This window comes from Oncorhynchus mykiss, chromosome Y, assembly GCF_013265735.2.
Source record: "Oncorhynchus mykiss isolate Arlee chromosome Y, USDA_OmykA_1.1, whole genome shotgun sequence".
NCBI lineage: Eukaryota > Metazoa > Chordata > Actinopteri > Salmoniformes > Salmonidae > Oncorhynchus > Oncorhynchus mykiss.
The window spans coordinates 33,881,657-33,908,948 of record NC_048593.1 but is presented as its reverse complement, the minus strand read 5'-3'; the positions used below and the strand labels follow the sequence as shown (position 1 = coordinate 33,908,948).

The 27,292-nt window shown below is 45.7% G+C and overlaps 1 protein-coding gene across 2 annotated transcripts in view; it reads right to left on the bottom strand.

Annotated features, from left to right (window-relative positions):
• The window catches only part of LOC110510124 (neurexin-2), a 243,230-nt gene that overhangs the window by 180,116 nt on the left and 35,822 nt on the right, over positions 1–27,292 (bottom strand). For both annotated transcript variants that reach the window (XM_036967308.1, XM_036967309.1), the window contains 5 exons: positions 21,364–21,483; positions 20,771–21,152; positions 17,294–17,484; positions 12,768–12,941; positions 12,525–12,644 (listed from right to left, as the gene is read on the bottom strand). In XM_036967308.1, coding sequence (XP_036823203.1) covers positions 12,525–12,644; positions 12,768–12,941; positions 17,294–17,484; positions 20,771–21,152; positions 21,364–21,483 — 987 coding nt within the window. The remainder of the gene's footprint in view (positions 1–12,524; positions 12,645–12,767; positions 12,942–17,293; positions 17,485–20,770; positions 21,153–21,363; positions 21,484–27,292) is intronic.

Sequence of the window (27,292 nt, the reverse complement as noted above, 5' to 3'; positions counted from 1 at the left end):
GCCTCGCTAACGCTCCAGCTGTCTTTCAGGCATTAGTCAATGATGTCCTGAGAGACATGCTGAACATCTTTGTTTTCGTTTACCTTGACGATATCCTGATTTTTTCACCGTCACTCCAGATTCATGTTCAGCACGTTCGACGTGTCCTCCAGCGCCTTTTAGAGAATTGTCTTTTTGTGAAGGCTGAGAAGTGCACTTTTCATGCCTCCTCCGTCACATTTCTCGGTTCTGTTATTTCCGCTGAAGGCATTAAGATGGATCCCGCTAAGGTCCAAGCTGTCATTGATTGGCCCGCCCCTAAGTCACGCGTCGAGCTGCAGCGCTTTCTCGGCTTCGCGAACTTCTATCGTCGTTTCATCCGTAATTTCGGTCAGGTGGCAGCTCCTCTCACAGCCCTTACTTCTGTCAAGACGTGCTTTAAGTGGTCCGTTTCCGCCCAGGGAGCTTTTGATCTCCTCAAGAATCGTTTTACATCCGCTCCTATCCTTGTTACACCTGACGTCTCTAGACAGTTCGTTGTCGAGGTTGACGCGTCAGAGGTGGGCGTGGGAGCCATTCTTTCTCAGCGCTCCCTCTCTGACGACAAGGTCCACCCATGCGCGTATTTTTCTCATCGCCTGTCGCCGTCGGAACGTAACTATGATGTGGGAAACCGCGAACTGCTCGCCATCCGGTTAGCCCTAGGCGAATGGCGACAGTGGTTGGAGGGGGCGACCGTCCCTTTTGTCGTTTGGACTGACCATAGGAACCTTGAGTACATCCGTTCTGCCAAACGACTTAATGCGCGTCAGGCGCGTTGGGCGCTGTTTTTCGCTCGTTTCGAGTTCGTGATTTCTTATCGTCCGGGCTCTAAGAACACCAAGCCTGATGCTTTATCTCGTCTCTTCAGTTCTTCAGTAGCCTCCACTGACCCCGAGGGGATTCTCCCTGAGGGGCGTGTTGTCGGGTTGACTGTCTGGGGAATTGAGAGGCAGGTAAAGCAAGCGCTCACTCACACTCCGTCGCCGCGCGCTTGTCCTAGGAACCTTCTTTTCGTTCCCGTTCCTACTCGTCTGGCCGTTCTTCAGTGGGCTCACTCTGCCAAGTTAGCCGGCCACCCTGGCGTTCGGGGTACGCTTGCTTCCATTCGCCAGCGTTTTTGGTGGCCCACCCGGGAGCATGACACGCGTCGTTTCGTGGCTGCTTGTTCGGTCTGCGCGCAGACTAAGTCCGGTAACTCCCCTCCTGCCGGCCGTCTCAGGCCGCTTCCCATTCCCTCTCGACCGTGGTCTCACATCGCCTTAGATTTTGTCACCGGACTGCCTTCGTCAGCGGGGAAGACTGTTATTCTTACGGTTGTCGATAGGTTCTCTAAGGCGGCTCATTTCATTCCCCTTGCTAAGCTTCCTTCTGCTAAAGAGACGGCACAAATCATCATCGAGAATGTTTTCAGAATTCATGGCCTTCCGTCAGACGTCGTTTCGGACAGAGGTCCGCAATTCACGTCTCAATTTTGGAGGGAGTTTTGCCGTTTGATTGGGGCTTCCGTCAGTCTCTCTTCCGGCTTTCACCCCCAGTCTAACGGTCAAGCAGAACGGGCCAATCAGACTATTGGTCGCATCTTACGCAGTCTTTCTTTTCGCAACCCTGCGTCTTGGTCAGAACAACTCCCCTGGGCAGAATACGCCCACAACTCGCTTCCTTCGTCTGCGACCGGGCTATCTCCTTTTCAGAGTAGCCTCGGGTACCAGCCTCCGCTGTTCTCATCTCAGTTCGCCGAGTCCAGCGTCCCCTCCGCTCAGGCTTTTGTCCAACGTTGCGAGCGCACCTGGAAGAGGGTCAGGTCTGCACTTTGCCGTTATAGGACGCAGACTGTGAGGGATGCTAATAAGCGTAGAACTAAGAGTCCTAGATATTGTCGCGGTCAGAGAGTTTGGCTCTCCACTCAGAACCTTCCCCTTAAGACGGCTTCTCGCAAGTTGACCCCGCGGTTCATTGGTCCGTTCCGTATTTCTCGGGTCATTAATCCTGTCGCAGTTCGACTTCTTCTTCCGCGATACCTTCGTCGCGTCCACCCGGTCTTCCATGTCTCCTGTATCAAGCCCGTTCTTCGCGCCCCCGCTCGTCTCCCCCCCCCCCCACCCCCATCCTTGTCGAGGGCGCACCCATCTACAGGGTCCGCAGGATTTTGGACATGCGTCCTCGGGGCCGTGGTCACCAGTACCTCGTAGATTGGGAGGGGTACGGTCCTGAGGAGAGGAGTTGGGTTCCCTCTCGGGACGTGCTGGACCGTGCGCTGATCGAGGATTTCCTCCGTTGCCGCCAGGTTTCCTCCTCGAGTGCGCCAGGAGGCGCTCGGTGAGTGGGGGGGTACTGTCATGTATTGTCATGTTGTGTCTTTCTGTCCTTTCCTTTCACCCTGTCTCCCTCTGCTGGTCGTATTAGGTTACCTTTTCTCCCCCGCTTTCCCCCAGCTGTTCCTTGTCTCCTCCTGACTACCTCGTCACCCCTTTTCCCACCTGTTCCCTTTTTCCCTCTGATTAGTCCCCTATATCTCTCTCTGTTTTTGTTCCTGTCCTTGTCGGATTCTTGTTTGTTGTGTTTCATGCCTGAACCAGACTATCGTCATGTTTGCTGTAACCTTGTCCTGTCCTGTCGGAATCTGCCGGTCTATCTGAGCCTACCTATGTTTGGTTATTAAAGAAGCTCTGTTTAAGTTAGTTCGCTTTTGGGTCCTCATTCACTCACCGTAACAGACACAAGTAATTTTTCCGAAAATTGTTTACAGCCAGATTATTTCACTTATAATTCACTGTATCACAATTCCAGTGGGTCAGAAGTTGACTGTGCCTTTAAACAGCTTTGAAAATTCCAGAAAATGATGTCATGACTTTCAAAGCTTATGATAGGCTAATTGACATAATTTGAGTCAATTGGAGGTGTACCTGTGACTGCATTTGAAGGCCTACCTTCAAACTCAATGCCTCTTTTCTTGACGTCATGGGAAAATCAAAAGAAATCAGCCAAGACATTAATAAAAAAAATTGTAGACCTCCACAAGTCTGGTTCATCCTTGGGAGCAATTTCCAAATGCCTGAAGGTACCACGTTCATCTCTACAAACAATAGTATGCAAGCATAAACACCATGGGACCACGCAGCCATCATACCGCTCAGGAAGGAGACGCGTTCTGTCTCCTAGAGATGAACGTACTTTGGTGTGAAAAGTGCAAAGGACCTTGTGAAGATGCTGGAGAAAACAGGTACAAAAGTATCTATATCCACAGTAAAACGAGTCCTCTATCGACATAACCTGAAAGGCCGCTCATCAAGGAAGAAGCCACTGCTCCAAAACCGCCATAAAAAAGCCAGATTACGGTTTGCAACTGCACATGGGGACAAAGATCGTACTGTTTGGAGAAATGTCCTCTAGTCTGATGAAACAAAAATAGAACTGTTTGGCCATAATGACCATTGCTATGTTTGGAGGAAAAAGGGGGAGGCTTGCAAGCTGAAGAACACCATCCCAACCGTGAAGCACGGGGGTGGCAGCATGTGTTGTGGGGGTGCTTTGCTGCAGGAGGGACTGGTGCACTTCACAAAATAGATGGCATCATGAGGTAGGAAAATTGTGTGGATATATTGAAGCAACATCTCAAGTCATCAGTCAGGAAGTTAAAGCTTGGTTACAAACGGGTCTTCCAAATGGAAAATGACCCCAAGTATTACAATGACCAAGCATACTTCCAAAGTTGTGGCAAAATGTCTTAAGCAAGGGCTGATTTCAAGGTTTTACTGCTAACCTACAAAGCATTACATGGGCTTGCTCCTACCTATCTCTCTGATTTGGTCCTGCCGTACATACCTACACGTACGCTACGGTCACAAGACGCAGGCCTCCTAATTGTCCCTAGAATTTCTAAGCAAACAGCTGGAGGCAGGGCTTTCTCCTATAGAGCTACATTTTTATGGAACGGTCTGCCTACCCATGTCAGAGACGCAAACTCGGTCTCAACCTTTAAGTCTTTACTGAAGACTCATCTCTTCAGTGGGTCATATGATTGAGTGTAGTCTGGCCCAGGAGTGGGAAGGTGAACGGAAAGGCTCTGGAGCAACGAACCGCCCTTGCTGTCTCTGCCTGGCCGGTTCCCCTCTTTCCACTGGGATTCTCTGCCTCTAACCCTATTACGGGGGCTGAGTCACTGGCTTACTGGGGCTCTCTCATGCCGTCCCTGGAGGGGGTGCGTCACCTGAGTGGGTTGATTCACTGATGTGGTCACCCTGTCTGGGTTGGCGCCCCTCCCCCCCTTGGGTTGTGCCGTGGCGGAGGTCTTTGTGGGCTATACTCAGCCTTGTCTCAGGATGGTAAGTTGGTGGTTGAAGATATCCCTCTAGTGGTGTGGGGGCTGTGCTTTGGCAAAGTGGGTGGGGTTATATCCTTCCTGTTTGGCCCTGTCCGGGGGTGTCCTCGGATGGGGCCACAGTGTCTCCTGACCCCTCCTGTCTCAGCCTCCAGTATTTATGCTGCAGTAGTTTATGTGTCGGGGGGGCTAGGGTCAGTTTGTTATATCTGGAGTACTTCTTCTGTCCTATTCGGTGTCCTGTGTGAATCTAAGTGTGCGTACTCTAATTCTCTCCTTCTCTCTTTCTTTCTCGCTCTCGGAGGACCTGAGCCCTAGGACCATGCCCCAGGACTACCTGACATGATGACTCCTTGCTGTCCTCAGTCCACCTGGCCGTGCTGCTGCTCCAGTTTCAACTGTCCTGAGCCCGAGGACCATGCCCCAGGACTACCTGACATGATGACTCCTTGCTGTCCCCAGTCCACCTGACCGTGCTGCTGCTCCAGTTTCAACTGTTCTGCCTTATTATTATTCGACCATGCTGGTCATTTATGAACATTTGAACATCTTGGCCATGTTCTGTTATAATCTCCACCCGGCACAGCCAGAAGAGGACTGGCCACCCCACATAGCCTGGTTCCTCTCTAGGTTTCTTCCTAGGTTTTGGCCTTTCTAGGGAGTTTTTCCTAGCCACCATGCTTCTACACCTGCATTGCTTGCTGTTTGGGGTTGTAGGCTGGGTTTCTGTACAGCACTTTGAGATATCAGCTGATGTACGAAGGGCTATATAAATACATTTGATTTGATTTGATTTAAGGACAACAATGTAAAGGTATTGGAGTGGCCATCACAAAGCCCTGACCTCAATCATATAGAAAATGTGTGGGCAGAACTGAAAAAGCATGTGCGAGCAAGGAGGCCTACAAATCTGACTCGGTTACACCAGCTCTGTCAGGAGGAATGGGCCAAAATTCACCCAACTTATTGTGGGAAGCTTGTGGAAGGCTACCCAAAATGTTTGACCCAAGTTAAACAATTTAAAGGCAACACTATCAAATAATAATTGAGTGTATGTAAACTTCTGACCCACTGGGAATGTGATGAAAGAAATAAAACCTGAAATAAATCCTTCTCTCTACTATTATTCTGACATTTCACATTCTTAAAATAAAGTGGTGATGCTAACTGCCCTAAGACAGAGGATTTTTACTAAGATTATATCAGGAATTGCGAAAAACTGAGTTTAAATGCATTTGGCTCAGGTGTATGTAAACTTCCGACTTCAACTGTAGACAGGTGTGCCTTTCCAAATCATGTCCAATCAATTGAATTTACCACAGGTGGACTCCAATCACGTCTTAAGGCTGATCAATGGAAACAGGATGCACCGGAGCTCAATTTCGAGTCTCATCGCAAAGGGTCTGAATACTTATATAAATAAGGTATTTCAGTTTTTTTTTTTTTTTTTGTAAGAATGTGTAAATACCTGTTTTCGTTTTGTTATTATGAGGTATTGTGTTCAATGTTTCATGAGCTGAAATAAATCCATATGCTTATTTCTCTCAAATGGTGTGTATAAATTTGTTTACATTCCTGTTAGTGAGCATTTCTCCTTTGCCAAGATAATCCATCTACCTTACAGTTGTGGCATATCAAGGAGCTGATTAAACTGCATAATCATTACACAGGTGCACCTTGTGCTGGGGACAATAAAAGGCCACTAAAATGTGCAGTTTTGTCACACAACACAATGCGACAGATGTCTCACGTTTTAGGGGAGCATGCAATTGCCATGAAGACTGCAGGAATGTCCACCAGAGCTGTTGCCAGAGAATTTAATGTTCACTTCTCTCCCATAAGCAGCCTCCAATGTCTGAGGACTATTTCTGTCGGTAATAAAGCCCTTTTGTCTCTCTCAGGTCTGGTCAGTGGTAGGGCTGTCTGTCTCTCTCAGGTCTGGTCAGTGGTAGGGCTGTCTGTCTCTCTCAGGTCTGGTCAGTGGTAGGGCTGTCTGTCTCTCTCAGGTATGTCTGTGGTATGACTGTCTGTCTCTCTCAGGTATGTCTGTGGTAGGGCTGTCTGTCTCTCTCAGGTATGTCTGTGGTAGGGCTGTCTGTCTCTCTCAGGTATGTTTGTGTATGTCCAGCTCTGCCAGGTAGGTGATGTAGCCACCCTGCATGAGTCAGACAGAACTAAACATAACACAAGCCCTAAGGAACTGCCTGCTTGCTCAGCTCAGAAACGCTTCATTACACAGGCAACAAAGCATGAGCATCTTGTAATTCTATGGCAGGGCTCCCTGGGCCATAAACAGATACTTTTTAATAGGACACTGTGTTAAAATAAAATACAATTTTACTTGTCACATGCTTTGTAAACAACAGGTGTAGACTGACAGTGAAATGCTTACTTACTGGTCCTTTTCCAACAATGCAAAGTTTAAGATAAAAAAAATTAAAAATAGAAATAGTGACACAGTGAATAACAATAACAAGTAAAAAATGACATGACTATATACAGGGAGTACGAGTACCGAGTCGATGTGCAGGGGTACGAGGTAATAACATGACTATATACAGGGAATACGAGGTAATAACATGACTATATACAGGGAATACGAGGTAATAACATGACTATATACAGGGAGTACGAGTACCGAGTCGATGTGCAGGGGTACGAGGTACTAACATGACTATATACAGGGAATACGAGGTAATAACATGAATATATACAAGGAGTACGAGTACAGAGTCGATGTGCAGGGGTACGAGGACATTGAGGTAGCTATGTATACTGAACAAACATATCAACACAACATGCAACAATTTCAACTATTTTACGGAGTTACAGTTCGTGTAAGGAAATCAGTCAATTTAAAAACATTAATTGGGCCCTAATTGATGTATGGGCCTGGAGGGCAAAGGGAGGTCATAGGCCCACCCTTTTGGGATTCAGGCTCACCCACTGGGAACTCGTTTTTAACCACATTCTTCTCTGTGCAGGTACTCAAAACACAATACAAAGACACGTCTACAGAATTCTGTCAAAGGGCTGGGGAAGTTTACAGACAGGTCTTTGAGATGAAGAAGGTTGTTTCGGGTTGTGCTTAGAGACAGTAAATGTATTGTTGTGTATGAGAATGGTTGAAAGGTGCCATTTCTCCTCAATCTCCCATACACATAAATACATAGCGTGTAAGAACTGTCCTCCTAAGACTTTTCACAATGTAGGCATGCTAACTTAAAAAGAGAACTGGGTATTCAACAAGAATGTTATATGGTAAAAGTAACATACAGATAAATACAGTACAATGCAGTACAGTTCAGTGTGTCTTAGGTGTAGAGAAATGTAACTACAGATTGTCACAACAGATAATGAGATTTTACCAAAGATATTTGGTATCCTTTAATGAGAGCTACAGGATAGGTACTGTTTGGTTCTGCACAGAGAATTTGATCAACCTTGGCGATGCGGTCTTCGTTCTCGATTCGTGGAAACAGGAGTCTCAAAATGTCTGTGTCCAGTTTGAATTTAGAAAATGCTCCGTTATTAAAATAAAAACCTTTTTTTTCTCCTTGAAGAAATCCAACAGTGTACGCCGCCATCTTATCTATTTCAAGTCTTCTCTCATTGATCGAGACGGGTGAGCTTCTACCACAAAGTGCCGCATGTCATGATGACAGACACCTGTATTGATCAATGAGAGAAGACTTGAAAGTAGACAAGATGGCAGCGTACACATTGTTGGATTACTTAATGGTTTATATTTTTATTCAGTGTAGTTGGGTCATGAAAATAGTGGCAGCATGTACAGCAGTGGTGATTTGTTTTTTTACATACAAAAGTGAAATAAGTGCATTTATGCTGTTGATCCTCACAAAGAAACAACCGGTAATTTGAAAACTTGGCTTAATAATTTTGTAATGCTGCTTTGTTGACAATTCAATAACAGAGGACATGGAAGTTAGCATCTCTTTTGTGTATTTGCTAGCTGCAGCTCAAGGGTTGAGACTGAGGTGCAATCCAAAGCATCCTTAGCACCATGAACTCTGGGAAATCTGAGCAGCTACCATAGAGATGACTGACTGAAGAGCTACTGTTAAGCTGCGTCCTTAAGGGGAGCACATTAGAAGAGCTGAAACATGTTCTGCTTTCTAATGGTAGTCCAAGAGGTTAGGAGAAGAAATGGATAGGTGGGGTCCCTGAGAACCAAATGTGACATGATTCACTGTTGAACTTTTGGTAAGGTTCTTACCTTGAAATCAATTTTCTCAAACATATATTACAAATGAACCTTAGTAATTCAATTAAATACTTAATACTGTATATTGGTGTTATGTTTTTGTCTTTTGTTAAGGCTATTGCTATTGCTATTACAAAGTACAATAGCATATATCCCAAAGACAGTACGCAGTCTGTTGCTCATTCTTCGCCACATCCAGGCAGTGTGAAGACAGATCAGGAATATTGCAAAAAACATCCCATCTCATTACAGAGGTGAACCTATAATTACACCCTTTGTGTGTTTGCCTTGCAGAAAGAACCCTAGCGTGAGAACAACAACCTGGTGGCTCTCTATCCAAGCTCAGCATCTGGACGTCTGTGATGATTAGTCTAGGACCTAAAGCTATAGCATTGTTCAGACAACACACACAACAAGCATATTGATGGTCATTGTTTGAGTGTAGAACAACAAAGTAAGAACTGGAATATTTGTTTTTGTTTTTAAAATATCTGAACTGAGCCTGCACAGCTTAGTTCCCTTTTTATACTTTATTTGTACGTTTTCAAATTTGAGAACATAGAGACATTGACATCAATACAACATCCCCAGTCCTTTATCCTCTCAAATTGTGTGCACAAATTTGTTTACATCACTTCCAGTGAGCATTTCTCCTTTGCCAAGATAATCCATCTACCTGACAGGTGTGGCATATCAAGAAGCTGATTAAACAGCATGATCATTACACAGGTGTACCTTGTGCTGGGGACAATAAAAAGCCACTCTAAAATGTGCAGTTTTGCCACACAACAAAATACCACAGATGCCTCAAGTTTTGAGGGAGCATACAATTGGCATTCTGCCTGCAGGATTGTCCACCAGAGCTGTTATCAGAGAATTTAACGTTTATTCGTCTACCATAAGCCACCCCCAACCTTGTTTTAGAGAATTTGGTAGTACGTCAAACCGGCCTCACAAACGCAGACCACATGTAACCACGCCAGCCCAGAACCTCCACATTTGGCTACTTCACCTGCGGATTGGTCTGAGATGAGCCACCCAGACAGCTGATTAAACTGAGGCGTTTGCACAACCGAAGAATTTCTGTCAGAAACTGTCTCAGGGAAGCTCATCTGCATTCTCGTCATCCTCACCAGGGTCTTGATCTGACTGCAGTTCGGCCTCGTAACCGACTTCAGTGTGCAAATGAAATGCTTACCTTCAATGGCCACTGGCACGCTAGAGAAGTGTGCTCTTCCCATGGTGGCAGTGGGGTTATGATATGGACAGGCATAAGCTACGGACAACAATGTGAATGCACAGAGATAGCGTGATGAGATCCTGAGGTCCATTATCGTGCCATTCATCCGCCACCATCATCTCATGTTTCAGCATGATAATGCATGGCCCATTGTCGCAAGGATCTGTACAAAATACTGGAAGCTGAAAATGTCCCCGTTCTTCCATGGCTTGGATACTCACCAGACATGTCACTCATTGAGCATGTTTGGGATGCTCTGGATTGACGTGTACAACAGCGTGTTCCAGTTCCCGCCAATATTCAGCAACTTTGCACAGCCATTGAAGAGGAGTGGGACAACATTCCACAGGCTACAATCAACAGCCTGATCAACTCTATACGAAGGAGATGTGTCACGCTGCATGTTGGTCACACCAGATACTGACTGGTTTCCTGATCCACGCCCACACCTTTTTCTGTGACCAACAGATGCATAATGGTATTTCCAGTTGAGTAGAGAACCTATTGAATTTATTTCAATTGACTGAGTTCCTTATATGAACTGTAACTCAGTAAAATCTTTGAAATTGTAGAATGTGCGTTTACATATATTTTTCCAGTGTAGAATCCCTATTAATTGAATAGGATCTCTGTGGGCATAGTCGTAAAGATTTGTCATTTAACCTTAAAAAATGTGTTACCTTTTATTGTGGCATAAACTCAACCAGACACGATGTTTCATCTGATTGTCAAATAATCCCTCCAAAGGCCTCCTTTACTAGGCTACCGGCACACGTTCATCCACTCATAACACATTTCCAGCCTCCAAACAGTGGCAAAAGTTCAGTGTTCTCTTCAAACCACATCAAATTTTGGAGTGTAGGATATACGACACGTTTTCATGTCCATTTGCTAATTTCTCATTCCTCTGAAAGTGGTGTAGCAGACTAGTTTTAATTAAACACTGTTTTAAATTCTGTGATAGGCTCATGTTTCACCGGTACAGCGTACCCCCACTATTTATTTTGCTGGGAAGCCATACCGTACCCGCCATTACTTTCCCCCCCTGAGTAAGGCTACAGCAGTAGCTCAATCCTCCCTGTCTTTGTCATCGTAATGAGGCTGTAACAGTGTTTGTTGCTTTCTGAAAATGATCATCTAATGTAATGACTCCACCAGGGAGCTTGAAGAGAAAGTTACTAAAGCACCGCCTCATATATCCTCGTAGGTCTAGTAATTCTGAGGAATAGACACATGCAAGCACCATTACATATCATTATTTCTGCCCGTCACTGCAACAAATTAGGTTGAACTCTTCAAGGCCACTTCACAGAAAGCTTATGATAATCTCCACACACAAACCTCTCACCCCCCCCCACCCCCCCCCCCCCCCCCACACACACACAAACCTCTCACCACCCCCACACAACCCCCCCACACACACAAACCTCTCACCCCCACACACACACCTCTCACCCTCACCCCCCACCTCTTACCCCCCAGACACCTCTCCCACCCACACACACACCTATCACCCCTCCACACACACACACCTCTCACCCCTCCATATCCACACCTCTCAACCCCCCACAACAGAAAGATGAGCTGTTTTTGTTATCAAACAAAATGTTGTCTGACATTATAATAAATGATTTAAATGAAAGAAAAACATCTCCAGGGAAAATCGACTCCTGTTCCCCTACTATAGCATGAGTATGTTTCTATTGGCACACTACTCTAGAATCAGAAGTTCAGGGGAAACTTCCATTACAAGAGAGGTACCAATAATCAGTCATTTAGTGTGTACATACGTCTAACCTGGAAGTCAATAACAATGCCTAATGGATGAATGGACTCATTGTACTGCAGAGACATTAACACCTCAGACGAGAGGCTTTGAAGAAGTGCATAAGAGAAGCCTCCTTACAGAAAGGTCAACGTGGGTCTGTTAGTTTGACCCAGCCATAATGACATTAGGTGACCAGAAGTGGATCTGTCTCCTCTGCCATTGATGAGCCAGACGTCTCTAACTAGCAGCCACGAAGGACAGTTACAATGTTAATACTTGTTGATGAATGAAGGAAGGATGCATGATACTTCCTTACCTGTTCTGGTTTGCAGAGGACGCACGCACATCATTTGAGAAAAAGGTTTTGCAATTGAAGGCACATCATTATTTTGTGCCAACAATGACACAATTTGACAGGTGAAAATAATGCACACCAAAGGCATTTTCACATATGAAATTCGGTACCCTGGTTCGGTTTCCTGGAGAGTTTGTGAGAATTTTACAGAATACGTTTTGCTTTCACAAGACCTGAAAATAACCGTTTCAGGGTGCGATTAGCAAGATGCGCATTCTTCAAGCTAGTGAGTTCGCTTGTTTACAACATGCAAAAAAGTTCCACGCAACTCACGCTGCAGCGTCACAATACCTGGTACTCAGGTCCTGGATCTTGGACCTGCTTTCTCATGCAGGTCCAGGATTCGTTACAGCCGGGTTTCGTTTGAATTTCACACATGCTTTATAGCGTTGATCAGGGTACCGAAAGCTCCAGGATCCGGATCATAAGGGGATATGTGAAAGCGCCCTAAAATAAACCATTCAAATGCAACTTCAACCTTCTCTCCCTTCCTCACTCTGTGACGTTTTCCAACGATGTCAAGGTAAAGTCACAAGGAAAGGAGAAAGGAAAGATAGCGTAGTTTTGAACCAGTCAGATGAAAGAGTTAGTACTCACGGTCACTGCAGAATGCTCCTCCATAGGAGGTCATGGTGCAGTCACAGGAGAAGCCCTCCCACTGCTGGAGACACACCCCCTGGTGATGACACGAGTCCTCTGTACAGGTGCTGCTCGGGTCTGGGGAGGGGAGGGGGGAGAAAAAGTATGCTCATGCAGTGAACCATAAGGTGGATCCACAGGTGATGGCCTGCTCCTCGGAGGTGTTCATGACCCCATGGCTGTGCCCCTGTTAATACGTACCTTCACAGCCCCGCTCCACCTGGCCCACCCTGTGGAGGGCGTCTGCCATCAGGTCAGGAAGTCTCCCGTTCAGGTCCACGGAGGCCAGGCAGCCCTGGTACCCATCGCGGGACGCGATCAGCTTGGGCAGGCTACTGTACATGGTCTTCCCCACACCACCAACATACAGCTCCCCTGGAACACACAGCATCAATCAATCAGAGCATGTGTTCCTGGAAGAGAAAGATTATTCTCAGTAGTCACAGCAGATACGCCTCCAGGTAGTGGGAGGTTATAAGCAACCGTCACTCATTGAGTTAAAGCAGCCATGAACAAATCTGATACCCTAACACCTGCTTTGTGTTTGATAAATGTTCTGCAATTATAGGCCTCCGATAATGCTAGTTAACGTTCAGATCAGACAGATCTCCTTACGATTTACAACCTCCAAGAAGCCATTTTGGTGGCATGTTGCATCAGATGCAGGTGAACACAGCTCTAAGTCATTTAAACCACTGATGATCTGTTTTCATCAGATTGATGCTCCTCTCAAGAGACGGTTTACTTTAATAGAAACCCTCCCAGCCACAGTAATCATTCACAGATTCTATGTAAATTGCAAGCCGAGAAATGTACATGCAGTATCTGAGAATTCCACTGTGATGTGATGTTTATTGGCAGATATAGCAAAGAAAATCTGTTTATTTTCTCTGCAGAAATATGTGAAATGTTACATGGCTGATAACGCGAGGATAATACCAAGCTGGTGTACAGTCATTTAAAACCCGCAGGACATAAACATGAGAAGTGAAGTTTCATTTAACAGCATAGTAAAATGTCTTACATTGCTTTAAACGGTACCCTGTTAATTTATACAGCACAGGGGGAAAAAAGTATGATTTCATAGTCTGACATATTTTGGTTTATATGATTACACCAGAAGTTCAGCCAGCAGACCCTTGAGATATGGAGAAACTTCAATTCATCTTTCATGTTCTGAGGAATTAAGTGAGAGACAAAACTAGATGAAATAAAATAGAAGAGGACCTTCTATGCAGACCATATAAGATGAGGATTAAGGAGCATTAATGGTGAATGTCTACAACAACAAGATTGAAGAATAATATTAATTTGGGTCTACAACTTAAACTAACACATAATTGGCACAGCTGCTGTTACCCAAAATATTTATCCCAAAACATGTTGCCCAGTACTGTGCGTGGTTAGAATTTTTAAATTTTATTAAATTCTCTGTCACATAGGTAATGCTGGTGGCATTGTCATGCTGGAGGGTCATGTCAGGGTGAGCCTGCAGGAAGGATAGCACATGAGGGAGGACAATGTCTTCCCTGTAACACACAGCGTTGAGATTGCATGCAATGACAACAAGCTCAGTCCGATGATGCTGTGACACACTGCCCCAGACCATGATGGACCTTCCACCTCCAAATCGATCCCTCTCCAGAGTACAGGCCTTGGTGTAACGCTCATTCCTTCGACAATAAATGCAAATCCGACCATCACCCCCGGTGAGACAAAACCACAACTTTTTTGCCAGGCCTGTCTGGTCCAGCGACGGTGGGTTTGTGCCCATAGGCGACGTTGTTGCCGGTGATGTCTGGTGAGGACCTGCCTTACAACAGGCCTACAAGCCCTCAGTCCAGCCTCTCTCAGCCTATTGCGGACAGTCTGAGCACTGACGGAGTGATTGTGCGTTCCTGGTGTAACTCGGGCAGTTGTTGTTGCCATCCTGTACCTGTCCCGCAGGTGTGGTGTTTGGATGTACCGATCTTGTACAGGTGTTGTTACACGTGGTCTGCCACTGCGAGGATGATCAGCTGTCCATCCTGTCTCCCTGTAGCGCGGTCTTAGGCATCTCACAGTATGGACATTGCAATTTATTGCCCTGGCCACATCTGCAGTCCTCATGCCTCCTTGCAGCATGCCTAAGGCACGTTCACGCAGATGAGCAGAGACCCTGGGCATCTCTCTTTTGGTGTTTTTCAGAGTCAGTAGAAAGTCATCTTTAGTGTCCTAAGTTTTCATAACTGACCTTAATTGCCTACCGTCTGTAAGCTGTTAGTGTCTTAACGACCGTTCCACAGGTGCATGTTCATTAATTGTTTATGGTTCATTGAACAAGCATGGGAAACAGTGTTTAAACCCTTTACAATGAAGATCTGTGAAGTTATTTGGATTTTTTACGAATTATCTTTGAAAGACAGGGTCCTGAAAAAGGGACGTTTCTTTTTTGCTGAGTTTAGATAGCAGAGAAGTTCTACTGCGTTAGAAACCTTTTTCCTTGACTTTCCCTATCCTGATCTGTAGTGTTGTTGCCATGAGAGGAAGCACTAACACGTATGCTAACTGGTCAACAACATCTGTAAATACCTACAGCAAGGGCAATCTGTCAGGCATTAATCACCTAACGGTTCCCTATGTACAGCCCATCAGAGCTCTCATAATACCATTCCAGCCTCCAGTACAAAGCAAGGCCAGTGATCTGGATCATAGAAAATTGTGCAATTTCATGGGCCCATACCCCAGGATGGCATTATAATTGGGTAAATAGGCCTGTGTGCACTTGGATTGGTAACATGAAGGTCATGCAGGCTGCCTGTTGCAGGTAGATAAATGCTGCTGCTGCTCTCTGCTGCTCTCTGCTGCTGCTCTCTGCTGCTGCTGCTCTCTGCTGCTGCTCTCTGCTGCTGCTCTCTGCTGCTGCTCTCTGCTGCTGCTCTCTGCTGCTGCTGCTCTCTGCTGCTCTCTGCTGCTGCTCTCTGCTGCTGCTGCTCTCTGCTGCTCTCTGCTTCTGCTCTCTGCTGCTCTCTGCTGCTGCTCTCTGCTGCTGCTCTCTGCTGCTCTCTGCTGCTGCTCTCTGCTGCTGCTCTCTGGTGCTGCTCTCTGCTGCTGCTGCTGCTCTCTGCTGTTGGTGCTGCTGCATTTCCCTGCTGTTCTCCCTGCTGTTCTCTGTCCACTGCTGGCACTCTTTGATCACCTCTCTTTTAATCTCATTTCACTTTCATTCACTAAGTACAAAGACTTCATTTTCTTCCCACCCAAAGCATTCCTCTCCTCGGCATGACAGTCTACCAAAAAAACTAATTCATTTTGATTCCTTTATCTTCATAAAGCCTATTGAACAACACAGCAATCATAGCTGGTGTCTGTATTCAGCGTTGTGACAGCAACAAACACAGATGTGTGCTTCTGACAGTCGGATTTTAGTATCTGTTGATCTGAAATACTGCACTAAGTCCACTCCCTATATTGTATACAGTGCTTTCAGAAAGTTTCAGACTCCTTGACTTTTTCCACATTTGTTACATTACAGCCATATTCTAAAATGGATTAAACAATTATAATAACCCTTAGCAATACATTACTACATAATGACAAAATGAAAACAGGTTTTTAGACATTTTAGCAAATTTATTACAAATAAAAAACAGAAATAGCTAATTATTCAGACCCTTTGCTATGAGACTCAAAACGGAGTGACCAAGAACCCGATGGTCACTCTGACAGAGCTCCAGAGTTCCTCTGTGGAGATGGGAGAACCTTCCAGAAGGACAACCATCTCCGCAGCACTCCACAAATTTGACCTTTATGGTAGAGTGACCAAACTGAAGCCACTCCTCAGTAAAATGCACATGACCGCCTGCTTAGAGTTTGCCAAAAGGCACTTAAAGACTCTCAGACCATGAGAAACAAGATTCTCTGGTCTGATGAAACCAAGATTGAACTCTTTGGCCTGAATGCCAAGCATTACGTCTGGAGGAAACCTGGCACCATCCCTACGGTGAAGCATGGTGGTGGTAGCATCATGCTGTGGGGATGTTTTTCAGCGGCAGGGACTGGGATACTAGTCAGGGTCGAGGCAAAGCTGAACGGAGCAAAGTACAGAGAGATATCCTTGATGAAAACCTGATCCAGAGAGCTCAGCACCTCAGACTGGGGCAAAGGTTCACCTACCAACTGGACAACGACAGTAAGCACACAACCAAGACAATGCAGGAGTGGCTTCGGGACAAGTCTCAACATCCTTGAGAGGACCAGTCAGAGTCCGGACTTTAACCCGATCGAACATCTCTGTAGATACCAGAAAATAGCTGTGCAGAAACACTCCCCATCCAACCTAACAGAGCTTGAGAGGATCCGCAGGGAAGAATGGGAGAAACTCCCCAAATACAGGTGTGCCAAGCTTGTAGCATCATACCCAAGAAGACTTGAGGCTATAATCTCTGCCAAAGGTGCTTCAACAAAGTAGTGAGTAATTGGTCTGTATACATAAGTAAATGTGATTATTATAATAAAAAATAAAAAAATTGCAACATTTTCTAAAAAACTGTTTTTGCTTTGTCATTATGGGGTATTGTGTGTAGATAGAGGAGGGAAAAAACTATTCAATCAATGTTAGAATAAGGCTGTAACCTAACAAAATGTGGAAAAAGTCAATGGGTCTGAATACTTTCCGAATGCTCTGTACACCCAGCAGGAGTACCATGGCTGGAGACAGTTTTGAGGAGTGGTAACGTATACCATACCTTTGAGGTCCAGGTTACGGGCTCCGTTGTAGTGCTGGGTGACGGTGCGGGAGTCGGTCTTGAGGATGTGTACGTTGTTGTCATCCCGGGACACCACCACGTTGTGCCACTGATTGTCGTTGAGAGGCTTCTCAGAGTTGCCCTTCATGAGTGACGGTCCGTTACCCAGGTCAAACACATAATGGATGTACCTACAACACAACATTACATTGTGCACAAGTCAATTTACACAATGACTAAAATATACTGTATCTAGGTAAATATTAAAATGTAAAGGACATCTACAATTGATAGGGACGATATTACAACATCCTGTCCTTTTGAAATGCAGATTCAATGCATATTGATAATATTAACAGAAACATCCTCAGAGAAAGTGTAGTACCAGCAACACTGAGAGATATGACAGTTCTCTCTTCAGCCCATGGATCCAGTATTGCTGTGTGCCGCTGCCTAAAGGCTCCACAGCTTAGAATAACTCCTGCTGACTAATTGTTTACTGTATGACAGTATTTCTGGGCAAAACTGGACCGCGGTTAAACATCTGTGGGATTATTGTTCGCTCTTTCACTCTTACTCGCTCTATCCGTCTCGTTTCACTAAAACATTCTGAATACATTCCTTTATATGGCTCCGGCTGACAGAATCAAAGTATTCCATATAACATCAAATATCTTGTTGAGCAAGAGAACAGGGGATCAGTGGTAGGCAGCTGTGCTATTATTCATCTATCCCATACACACTCTGCATGGTTACAGAACCTAACAAAATATGTTGCAAAATAGGTTGAACACAATCTTTAAAAAATGATAATAATCCAACCCATTGGAATATGAGGTGGTGCTGGGATGCCTGGTCATCCCAGCACACCACTCACCCTTTGACCAGGCTCCACCATGATGAAGTCACTGCCGTCTTTACCCCAACACACCACTCACCCTTTGACCAGCTCCACCATGATGAAGTCACTGCCGTCTTTACCCCAACACACCACTCACCCTTTGACCAGCTCCACCATGATGAAGTCACTGCCGTCTCTACCCCAACACACCACTCACCCTTTGACCAGCTCCACCATGATGAAGTCACTGCCGTCTTTACCCCAACACACCACTCACCCTTTGACCAGCTCCACCATGATGAAGTCACTGCCGTCTCTACCCCAACACACCACTCACCCTTTGACCAGCTCCACCATGATGAAGTCACTGCCGTCTTTACCCCAACACACCACTCACCCTTTGACCAGGTTCCACCATGATGAAGTCACTGCCGTCTTTACCCCAACACACCACTCACCCTTTGACCAGCTCCACCATGATGAAGTCACTGCCGTCTCTACCCCAACACACCACTCACCCTTTGACCAGGTTCCACCATGATGAAGTCACTGCCGTCTCTACCCCAACACACCACTCACCCTTTGACCAGGCTCCACCATGATGAAGTCACTGCCGTCTCTACCCCAACACACCACTCACCCTTTGACCAGGTTCCACCATGATGAAGTCACTGCCGTCTTTACCCCAACACACCACTCACCCTTTGACCAGCTCCACCATGATGAAGTCACTGCCGTCTTTACCCCAACACACCACTCACCCTTTGACCAGGTTCCACCATGATGAAGTCACTGCCGTCTTTACCCCAACACACCACTCACCCTTTGACCAGCTCCACCATGATGAAGTCACTGCCGTCTTTACCCCAACACACCACTCACCCTTTGACCAACTCCACCATGATGAAGTCACTGCCGTCTCTACCCCAACACACCACTCACCCTTTGACCAGCTCCACCATGATGAAGTCACTGCCGTCTTTACCCCAACACACCACTCACCCTTTGACCAGGTTCCACCATGATGAAGTCACTGCCGTCTCTACCCCAACACACCACTCACCCTTTGACCAGCTCCACCATGATGAAGTCACTGCCGTCTTTACCCCAACACACCACTCACCCTTTGACCAGCTCCACCATGATGAAGTCACTGCCGTCTTTACCCCAACACACCACTCACCCTTTGACCAGCTCCACCATGATGAAGTCACTGCCGTCTCTACCCCAACACACCACTCACCCTTTGACCAGCTCCACCATGATGAAGTCACTGCCGTCTTTACCCCAACACACCACTCACCCTTTGACCAGGTTCCACCATGATGAAGTCACTGCCGTCTCTACCCCAACACACCACTCACCCTTTGACCAGGTTCCACCATGATGAAGTCACTGCCGTCTTTACCCCAACACACCACTCACCCTTTGACCAGGTTCCACCATGATGAAGTCACTGCCGTCTTTACCCCAACACACCACTCACCCTTTGACCAGCTCCACCATGATGAAGTCACTGCCGTCTTTACCCCAACACACCACTCACCCTTTGACCAGGTTCCACCATGATGAAGTCACTGCCGTCTCTACCCCAACACACCACTCACCCTTTGACCAACTCCACCATGATGAAGTCACTGCCGTCTTTACCCCAACACACCACTCACCCTTTGACCAGGTTCCACCATGATGAAGTCACTGCCGTCTTTACCCCAACACACCACTCACTCTTTGACCAGGTTCCATCATGATGAAGTCACTGCCGTCTCTACCCCAACACACCACTCACCCTTTGACCAGCTCCACCATGATGAAGTCACTGCCGTCTTTACCCCAACACACCACTCACCCTTTGACCAGCTCCACCATGATGAAGTCACTGCCGTCTTTACCCCAGCACACCACTCACCCTTTGACCAGGCTCCACCATGATGAAGTCACTGCCGTCTCTACCCCAACACACCACTCACCCTTTGACCAGGTTCCACCATGATGAAGTCACTGCCGTCTTTACCCCAGCACACCACTCACCCTTTGACCAGCTCCACCATGATGAAGTCACTGCCGTCTTTACCCCAACACACCACTCACCCTTTGACCAGGTTCCACCATGATGAAGTCACTGCCGTCTTTACCCCAACACACCACTCACCCTTTGACCAACTCCACCATGATGAAGTCACTGCCGTCTTTACCCCAACACACCACTCACCCTTTGACCAGGTTCCACCATGATGAAGTCACTGCCGTCTTTACCCCAACACACCACTCACTCTTTGACCAGGTTCCACCATGATGAAGTCACTGCCGTCTCTACCCCAACACACCACTCACCCTTTGACCAGCTCCACCATGATGAAGTCACTGCCGTCTTTACCCCAACACACCACTCACCCTTTGACCAGCTCCACCATGATGAAGTCACTGCCGTCTTTACCCCAGCACACCACTCACCCTTTGACCAGGCTCCACCATGATGAAGTCACTGCCGTCTCTACCCCAACACACCACTCACCCTTTGACCAGGTTCCACCATGATGAAGTCACTGCCGTCTTTACCCCAGCACACCACTCACCCTTTGACCAGCTCCACCATGATGAAGTCACTGCCGTCTCTACCCCAACACACCACTCACCCTTTGACCAGCTCCACCATGATGAAGTCATTGCCGTCTCCACAGTTGAAGAGGAGCAGGCCGTCGGGGGAGGTGGTCTTGAACTGGAAGAAGAGGTGCATGGAGGCGTAGGCCTGCAGGGTAGAGAAGGCTAGGTAGCTGGCCCGGCTGTGGAAAGTCACAGGGTAAGCCACGATGCGGCGCATGCCGAAGCGGGCGTTGAGTTCGCAGTAGGAGATGTCTCCGTTCTTACACTGGTCCAGGTAGGGCACGCCATTGAAGGAGAGGGCCTGCAGGTGCCCTATGAAGTTGGTTGGCACCACAGAGATGAATCGTCTCTCTGTCATGATGCCAGTCTCAATGTTGTGGAACTCCAGGCGGGTGTGGGCACCGGCCATATGGCCTGGGGAAGAGTAAATACATGATGATCGGCATAATATATATATTTAACAGACACTTCTATCTAAAGCGACTTACAGTGGAGCACCATGCTCTACCGCCTGAGCTACAGAGGATCACAAACTGAACGTGAAATGTTTTTGGTATTTAGTGTATTACTATGAGGATCACAGTTTCCCTTCATCTCATGGTTTGAGTCTGCTCTCCCCTCCTACCTTCCACAGTCACATTGTCCACAGAGAGCTGCAGGTTCTTCCCAAGACGTACCACCTTCACTGAGTGCCACTCATTGTCGTTCAGCTTCTGTCCTGCTAACAGCATCTCTGGGCCTTTACCTGAGGAAAGGTAAGGAGGAAGTCACCCGCAGAGCACAGTAATAAAGCATATCCCTATTTCCAAGAGATCCCCGAATAAAAGACACTTCCTGGTTAGAACACATTAACATACTATATCACTCATAAGCACACAAACACCTGCAACCTGGAAATGCCCTTCAGTGAGGGCAGTACTGTATGTAAAGAAAAACTACACAACCTCTCTCTCCTACACTTACTTGCACAATCCTTACCGATGTTGTCAAAGAGAAATTCCTGTAACCTATGAAATCTCAAATAAGAAACGCAGTTCAGAATGTAAGAGCTTTGTCAATGTGTGTGTAAACAAACTGTTGGTTTGAGTTGAGAGTGCTTATTACACAACTGTACTGTACTCATCACAAGTGCCAAAAAAGGAAAACCAGCCACGTCACAAACACCGACGTCTTGCTTCCAGACAAATTAAACACTTTCTTTGCCTGTTTTGAGGATAATACAGTGCCACAGACACAGCCCGCTACCAAGGACTGTGGGCTCTCCTTCTCCGTGTCCAATGTGAGTAAGACATTTAAACGTGTTAACCCTCACAAGGCTGCCGGCCCTGACGGCATCTCTAGCCGCGTCCCCAGAGCATGCACAGACCAGCTGGCTGGTGTGTTTATGAACATATTCAATTTCTCCCTATCCCAGTCTGCTGTCCCCACATGCTTCAAGATGGCCACCATTGTTCCTGTAACCAAGAATGCAAAGGTAACTGAACTAAACGACTAGCACTCACTTCTGTCATCATGAAGTGCTTTGAGAAACTAGTCAAGGATCATATCACCTCCACCTTACCTGTCACTAGTCCCACTTAAATTTGCTTACCACCCCAATAGGTCCACAGACAAAGCAATTGCCATCACACTGCACACTGACCTATCTCATCTGGACAAGAGGAATACCTATGTAAGAATGCTGTTCATTGACTATAGCTGAGCATTCAACACCATTGTACCCTCGAAGCTCATCATTAAGCTTGAGGCCCTGGCTCTCAACCCCGCCCTGTGCAACTGGGTCCTGGACTTCCAGCTGGGCCGCCCCCAGGTGGTGAAGGTAGGAAACAACATCTCCACTTCGCTGATCCTCAACACTGGGGCCCCACAAGGGTGTGTGCTTAGCCCCCTCTACTACTCCCTGTTCACCCACGACTGTGTGGCCATACACAAATCCAACTCTATCATCAAGTTTGCAGACAACACAACAATAGAAGGCTTGATTACCAACAATGACAAGACAGCCTACAGGGAGGAGATGAGGGCTCTCGGAATGTGGTGTCAGGAAAATAACCTCTCACACAACATCAACAAAACAAAGGAGATGATCGTGGACTTCAGGAAACAGCAGAGGGAGCACCCCCCTATCCAGATCGACGGGACAGCAGTGGAGAAGGTGAAAAGTAAAGTTCCTCAGCGTACACATCACTGACAAACTGAAATGGTCCACACACACAGACAGTGTGGTGAAGAAGGCGCAACAGCGCCTGCCTGTTCACCCCGCTATCATCCAGCAGGCGAGGTTGGTATAGGTGCATCAAAGCTGGGACCGAGAGACTGAAAAACAGCTTCTATCTCAAGGCCATCAGACTGTTAAACAGCCATCACTAGCACAGAGAGGCTGCTGCCTACATACAGACTTGAAATCATTGGCCACTTTAATACAAATGGAACACTAGTCACTTTAATAATGGCACTTTAATAATGTTTACATATCTTGCATTATTCATCTCATATGTACAGTGGGGCAAAAACGTATTTAGTCAGCCACCAATTGTGCAAGTTCTCCTACTTAAAAGATGAGAGAGGCCTGTAATTTTCATCATAGGTACACTTCAACTATGACAGACAAAATGAGAAAAAAAATCCAGTAAATCACATTGTAGGAATTTTTTTGAATTTATTTGCAAATTATGGTGGAAAATAAGTATTTGGTCACCTACAAACAAGCACGATTTCTGTGTTTCACAGACCTGTAACTTCTTCTTTAAGAGGCTCCTCTGTCCTCCACTCGTTACCTGTATTAATGGCACCTGTTTGAACTTGTTATCAGTATAAAAGACACCTGTCCACAACCTCAAACTGTCACACTCCAAACTCCACTATGGCCAAGACCAAAGAGCTGTCAAAGGACACCATAAACAAAATTGTAGACATGCACCAGGCTGGGAAGACTGAATCTGCAATAGGAAAGCAGCTTGGTTTGAAGAAATCAACTGTGGGAGCAATTATTAGGAAATGGAAGACATACAAGACCACTGATAATCTCCCTCGATCTGGGGCTCCACGCAAGATCTCACTCCGTGGGGTCAAAATGATCACAAGAACGGTGAGCAAATGACCTGTAGAGAGCTGGGACCAGGGTAACAAAGCCTACCATCAGTAACACACTACGCCGCCAGGGACTCAAATCCTGCAGTGCCAGACGTGTCCCCCTGCTTAAGCCAGTACATGTCCAGGCCCGTCTGAAGTTTGCTAGAGAGCATTTGGCTGATCCAGAAGAAGATTGGGAGAATGTCATATGGTCAGATGAAACCAAAATATAACTTTTTGGTAAAACTCAAATCGTCGTGTTTGGAGGACAAAGAATGCTTTGTTTTATCCAAAGAACATCATACCTACTGTGAAGCATGGGGGTGGAAACATCATGCTTTGGGGCTGTTTTTCTGCAAATGGACCAGGACGACTGATACGTGTAAAGGAAAGAATGAATGGGACCATGTATCGTGAGATTTTGAGTGAAAACCTCCTTCCATCAGCAAGGGCATTGAAGATGAAACGTGGCTGGGTCTTTCAGCATGACAATGATCCCAAACACACCGCCCGGGCAACGAAGGAGTGGCTTCGTAAGAAGCATTTCAAGGTCCTGGAGTGGCCTAGCCAGTCTCCAGATCTCAACCCCATAGAAAATCTTTGGAGAGAGTTGAAAGTCCGTGTTGCCCAGCAACAGCCCCAAGACATCACTGCTCTAGAGGAGATCTGCATGGAGGAATGGGCCAAAATACCAGCAACAGTGTGTGAAAACCTTGTGAAGACTTACAGAAAACGTTTGACCTCTGTCATTGCCAACAAAGGGTATATAACAAAGTATTGAGATAAACTTTTGTTATTGACCAAAATACTTATTTTCCACCATAATTTGCAAATAAATTCTTTAAAAATCCTACAATGTGATTTTCTGGATTTTTTCTTCTCATTTTGTCTGTCATAGTTGAAGTGTACCTATGATGAAAATTACAGGCCTCTCTCATCTTTTTAAGTGGGAGAACTTGCACAATTGGTGGCTGACTAAATACTTTTTTGCCTCACTGTATATACTGTATTCTATACTATCTATTGCATCTTAGCCTATGCCGCTCTGTCATTGCTAATCCATATATTTATATATTCTTATTCCATCCCTTTACTTAGATTTGTGTGTATTAGGTATGTGTTGTGGAATTTTTGGATATTACTTGTTAGATATTGCTGCGCTGTCGAAATTAGAAGCACATGCATTTCGCTACACTCGCAATAACATCTGCTAACCATGTGTATGTGACCAATAAAATTTGATTTGATTTTAAATGTTTAATTAATATCCACTGGTATATGACTCAAATCCTGTCTCCTCTATATTAAATGGTATATCAACTCTTTAGACAACCAGCTAACAACATGTGTAGTATCCAGAGGCTTGGCCGGTGGATAGAGTTTTATAGCTCCAGGATTTCTGCTAAATCCTCTGCTTTTTCCCCCAGCTCTCAAGGTTTGATTTGAAAATAGGTCACAATGCGGAAGCTTTGCCACTGCAGCACAGTCAACCCCGATTATTGGCTATGCAACAGGCCGACACAGCAATTCAAAGGAGTTCTGACATGGCTAGGAAAGCTAATTGGCCATGCCTAAGCCAGACGGCCTACAGGGGTTTATCTGTCTAATTGAGATCAGGGTGTACGACAATAACAGAGAGAGGACACTAGCTGGCTGCTACTGGGACGCTGCTACTGGGACGCTGCTACTGGGACGCTGCAGCTGATGATATGAATTGGTTTCCAAGTACTTCACTATTTCCTCCTCTGGGAGAGAGAGGCCACTGGCTTCTGGCGTTTTACAGCAGAGCAAGTGTCTCGGCAGGGGGCAACATTCTAGACCAACTACAAAGTTATCTGACACAGTAGCTATGGCACATAACACTGTGTTGTAACTCTGGGTGTCACAGGAACACATTAGTGTGACTGTCATGAGGCAGGGGGATTTCTCTCTCCATGTTCACACCAACAGACCCCTTTTGCCCAACCTTCATATATAATGAGTCATAAACCTTTCAGGAAGTGGTTATGTCTTCCTGCTCTTGCGTGATGGCTGACCTAAGAACGATGTACAAACAAAAGGAAGCAGTCACACCAGCTCGAAGGAAAAGGTTGAACTCTGACCTGTCAGGAGACACGAACGAGGTCATGTTGTGTGTCTAACAAAGGTTTCCTTGGTTCAACATCCCATGATGTTGGGCAGGAAAACACCCAACTCCCTCTCAGAAAAACATTCTTAATACACAGGCAAATGATAAAGTATTGCTTTTTATCCCTACTCTTAAATACATTTGAAATTACGACTTGGATCAACTTGGAGGAGAACGAGAATTGTCTTGCAGGAGGGTGAGAGGAGAGAAGGCATGACAAAGAGTTGTCAGTCTTGGACTGAAACAGAACTCACGGAAAAACATGGAACCCTGACAGGGACTGAAGAAAAATTGACAGACCTACACCTTTTTGAAAAACGAATGGCCCACGAGAGTGGCGTTTTGGACACCTTCACACCATGTGCTGCAACACAAAGCTGACTGCTCCAATAGAGGTCTTTACAACACTGTATATATAAATAATATGACATTTGAAATGGCTTTATTCTTTTGAAACTTCTGTATGTGTAATGTTTACTGTTCATTTTTGTTGTTTATATCACTTTTGTATATTATCCACCTCACTTGCTTTGGCAATGTTAACACATGTTTCCCATGCCAATAAAGCTCTTGAATAGGTACCGACGCGGGTCAAGGAGAGACAAAGAGAAAGAGAGGACCTGACCAGTGACTCAGTAAATATGACAGCATTCTCTGTGTTTCATCCTTGACAATTCGGCATTGCTTTATCAACCATAATCTTTGTGTTTATTTTAATTGTGTGTTTCTTAGGATAATAATAAATTCTGTCTTTATAAAGAAATTTGATTCTCTTGTTTTGACAAATGCTGGCTTTAATACAATTAAAGACTTTACATTTCCTTTCAAATTGTTGATACAAGACTTTATGAATGTAGGTTAAACTACTAATTAGATTTTCAAGTAAATTGTTCCCTTTGAATAAAAACAATTACTGGTGCCCTTATGAAATGTTATTAATTTAGAATAACAGGCAAATTAATTAATTAAGTCACCAATTATAACCAATTATTAGACTACTAAAGTCCCTACAACCGGTACATTGTCATCTTATAACATACAATTCAGCTTTAAGTACTATTGACATGTTTGATTACAGTATCCAACAATGACATCTAATCTTAGAAACGGTGAGGCATGGGGCAGAGCGGTGCTTTTCCAATATGAAACCTTGTTACAATTGTAAAACAACAATATACTGTCAGTCTCTTTTCAGACCATTATATCAGCATGTCTATTATTCCCAAATAACCTTCAGATCTTAGTATGGAACCCCGGTCATGTTCCTCTTTATTGACTGTGGGTTTATGTCCTACAAAACCCACGTTCACCTACTAAATCAACACAACAGTCTACTTTACTGAGCAGTTGGAGG